The 3,763-nt window shown below is 54.2% G+C and overlaps 1 protein-coding gene across 11 annotated transcripts in view; it reads right to left on the bottom strand.

The window, feature by feature from the left end:
• Window positions 1-3,763, bottom strand: part of PTPRS (protein tyrosine phosphatase, receptor type S) — a 220,541-nt gene that overhangs the window by 15,403 nt on the left and 201,375 nt on the right. For all 11 annotated transcript variants that reach the window (XM_027850803.1, XM_027850801.1, XM_027850808.1 and 8 more), the window contains one exon: window positions 1,326-1,423. In XM_027850803.1, coding sequence (XP_027706604.1) covers window positions 1,326-1,423 — 98 coding nt within the window. The remainder of the gene's footprint in view (window positions 1-1,325; window positions 1,424-3,763) is intronic.

Genomic DNA, 3,763 nt, shown 5'->3' with positions numbered 1-3,763 from the left:
GGGAGATCCAGAATGGCGGGGGAGAATAGTGAAGAGGAAGGATGGAGAAGAGAGAGAGACGGGGGAGAAAGGGAGATCCAGAATGGTGGGGGAGAAGGGAGAGTTGGAGAAGAGGAGGGATGGAGGAGAGAGACAGAGAGAAGACAGAGATAAAAGAGAAAGGGAGATCCAGAATAGTGGAGGAGAAGGGAGAGATGGAGAAGAGGAGGGATGGAGGAGAGAGAGAGATGTGGGAGAAGGGAGATCCAGAATAGTGAGGGAGAAGGGAGAGATGGGGAAGAGGAGGGATGGAGGACAGAGACAGAGAGAAGAGAGACAGAGATAGAAGAGAAAGGGAGATCCAGAATAGTGGGGGAGAAGGGAGAGATGGGGAAGAGGAGGAGGGATAGAGGAGAGAAGAGAGACAGAAGTGGGGGGAGATAAGAGGAAAGAAGGGGAATAGGTAGAGAAACAGAGAAAGCAAAAGAAAAAAGAGGGCAAACAGGAGGAAGAAAGGGTACAGAATGAGTAAAGTGAGTGGAAGGGGGACAGAGAAGAAAAAAAGGAGGGGGGAAGGAAAGGAGAGAGAAGACAAGAGAGACAGGAAGAGGAAAGGGAGGAAGATAGAGCAGAAGGGAGGAGAGAGAAAGAAGAGGGACAGGAAGAAGATAGATTGGACAGAGCAAAGAAGAAGGGAAGTGAGAAGGGTGTCAAACACAATGGCTGTTCAGGGCTGCTATTGCCGGCTCAGCCTTTTTTTTCTGTCAAGGCTGCTAGAGGCGGGAGTGGGGGAAAGTCACAGGGTGGTCCTTGTTCTACCTACCTGTGCCATGTGAGAAAATCAAATGAGAGAACTGGAATAGCTGGGCCAGACTAGCTGACCCAACCCCCTCATTTTACAGAGAAGGATCCCTAACTGACCCCTAAGGGATCAGCCAAGGCCATACAGCTGTGAGAGATCCGACTCGGATCTCTCACTGCCATATGGCCTTGGTGCAACACAAGTGGTGACTCCTCCTGTAGAAGCTCCCCTGACCACGCCCAGCCCTCTCCACCATTCAGCTAAGCTCTGGTAGTGCTGTGGCCTGCTTTATTCACGGTGAGGATCACAGGATCGCAGTAACCCTGGAGGTCATCTGCAATAGCCTCATCTTACAATGAGTTTAAGTGACATACTTAAGGTTGTGCAACCAGCAGGCAGAAGAGCAGGGATTCAAACTCAAGTCCTGATCCCAGATCCTGTGCTCTTCCCACCAAGCTAGGCAACGACGTCAGCGAAGAGGCCTAGGCCAGGGCTGTGCGTATGTGTGTGCAGAGATGCGGTGGGAGGGTCTGCAGCCACTTACCTCATACTCCTGGGATAACTTCAGGTTGTCATTGGCTTTGAGGTGCTCTGTGTGCTCAGCCATCTCGGTGATGGGGATTGGAGGGTGGCTGAGCATACCTGGGGGGAGAGCAGACCCGCCAGGTGGGGGCGGGGAGAGAGGGTGGTCATGGCCTGTGGGGGGGCCGGGACGGCCCCGGCCCAGCCCACAGGATGCATGAAGTGGGGACGATGGCGGGTGAGGGGAGGCTCTATAATGTGAGTTCTGCAATGAAAGGGCGGCGGTTAGAAGAGAGAAGGCAGGCAGGGCTTGAAATTAATGTCCTGGGAGGGGGAGGGGGAAGAGGGGAGAGATGTGGTCTCCTCTGTCCACCGTAGCCCCTAGAGTAGGGGTGATCAGGAGGAGGCGGGGGGGGGGGGCGGGGGGGGGGGGGGGGGGGAAGAGACTGTTGGCGGTGCTTGGTTCCTAAGAGGTTCTAGACCAAGTGAACTGGAAGGGAAGGAGCTGACCCCACATACACAGCCGTCACAGAGAGGGGAGGGAAGTCTGGGCGGGGCCCAGAGGGAGATGGACATGCAGATGGGCAAAACGGGAGGTCTCTGGGGAAGCTGGCTCTGTCACCCTTGGGGTCCTCCCCGCCTGGCACAGGCACTCAGGCTGGTGGGCACCTCCCAAAGTCCATCCACCAGGTGGATGGAGAGTGTCAGAAGACCCATTCTCAGCTTTGTCCCCTCCCTCAGGGAGACGGGTTTTCATCTGTGGCCCAGGTGACCACAGGTGGGGCCAGGCAGTGAACAGCTTTCATGGGACGTGTTTGGTTCTTACAAAACTCTGGCCAGACTTGCAGGGACTGGAGAATAAATACTTTTAAGAGTTTCTCGGTCCTTGGTAGCTTGGACCTGGGAAGGCTAAAACTCAAGATTCCACCTAGCAGAGGTCTGGGAATGGTCCCTTGGGTTAGTGATGTTGGAGGACCACTTCCTACTGTAACAAGTTACTTCAGCCATGACCCCTGATTCTAGCCTCAGCCCTAAAGCCCTGACCCTGGCTGGCTGCCTCACTAATGCCACTGCTTCCACCAGATGTGTGTGAATGACTCAGTATATAACCCCTCCCTACTCTAGGGCAATGTCCTCCCTGCTGGTGGGTCCAGAATGTGTTCTGAGCATCTTAAGGACGAGCTCTTTGTTGCTGCGTGTGTGTGTAGCCTCCTGCCCCAGGGTCCTGGCAGGATGCCCTGTCTCCACTCTGGGCCGTGGCTCACCCCCACCACCTTCAGAGCCTACCAGGGGTGGGGTAGGGGATGAGGGTGACTGCTGAGAATTTCGAGCCAAAGAATGTGTCATGGTGAAGCAAGGGGTGATCAGCTGAAGAGAGCGGGGCAAAGCAAGCGCTGCTCCCTAGTTTTACAGTGCACACCCCTCCTTCTCCCCTTCACTCCTGCCCTTAGGGACAATGAGGCAGACAACAAGGTGGGGTGGGCCCTCCTGCCTCATCAACCTGGAGTCCCTTTTGGGGGACAAGGAGCTCCTTAGGCTGGGAGACAGGAGAGCCTTGGATTCTAGGCCTAGTTCTGTCCCTGATTTGTTGTGTGACCTTGGATCTCTGGGCCTCAGTTTCCTCATCTGTAAAATGGGAGTAATATATCACCTGCCTACCATCCAACGAGAGGATAAATGAATGGATGGGAGGATGCTTTAGAAAGGCTAACACATGTTAATACAAGGACTTGGTGTTACTCACCATCTACCAACTCCAACTCCTCCCATCAATTAAGTGACCACAAGTGGACCAGTTGCTCCCCTCAACCCCCGACCCACACCCCGAGGTCATAGCATCACATGACTGAGAACTGGAAAGGGCACTTAGAGATGGATGGTCTAGTCCAGAAGAAGAAACTGAGGCTCAGAGAGAAGGGAAGGGGCTGGGCCCATGTTACACAGACAGGAGGAGGGCAAGGACTGCTCTGTCTACTATGACACAGGTGGTGAGAATGTTCTCTGCGAGGGACAGATGAAGGCCTGCCAGCACCCGGGCATCCCTAAGTTGGGAGGCCAGGTGGGAGAAGGGCCTGTCTTTGAGTTCTTGGTGCCCCGTGGGGAACTCAGGGTATCCTAAACAATGGACTGAGGCAGGCCTTCAGCCTCTGCTTTAAAAGACTCATTCCCCTCCTCCCCTCCGTGGCCCAATTCCTGTTTTTGGAAGCTTAATCTAATTTGTTGGAAACATCGATCTACTTGGGGGAAGATCGATTCCTCTTTTAGGACGATCCTTCCTTTTCTTCTGACCATTGATCTCTATTTTCCTGAAGAGCCATCATTAGGGGGAAAGACAGATCCCTCTTTGGGGAGAAGGCACTCTGTTTGGGGGAGAGAGGGAGGTGGTTCTGAGAAGGGAAAGCTTGGGGGGAGGGAGAGAGAGAGAGAGAGAGAGAGAGAGAGAGAGAGAGAGAGAGAGAG

This window comes from Vombatus ursinus, unplaced genomic scaffold (assembly GCF_900497805.2).
Source record: "Vombatus ursinus unplaced genomic scaffold, bare-nosed wombat genome assembly UNPS02009173.1, whole genome shotgun sequence".
Lineage (NCBI taxonomy): Eukaryota > Metazoa > Chordata > Mammalia > Diprotodontia > Vombatidae > Vombatus > Vombatus ursinus.
This window is presented reverse-complemented; position numbering and strand designations above follow the sequence as displayed.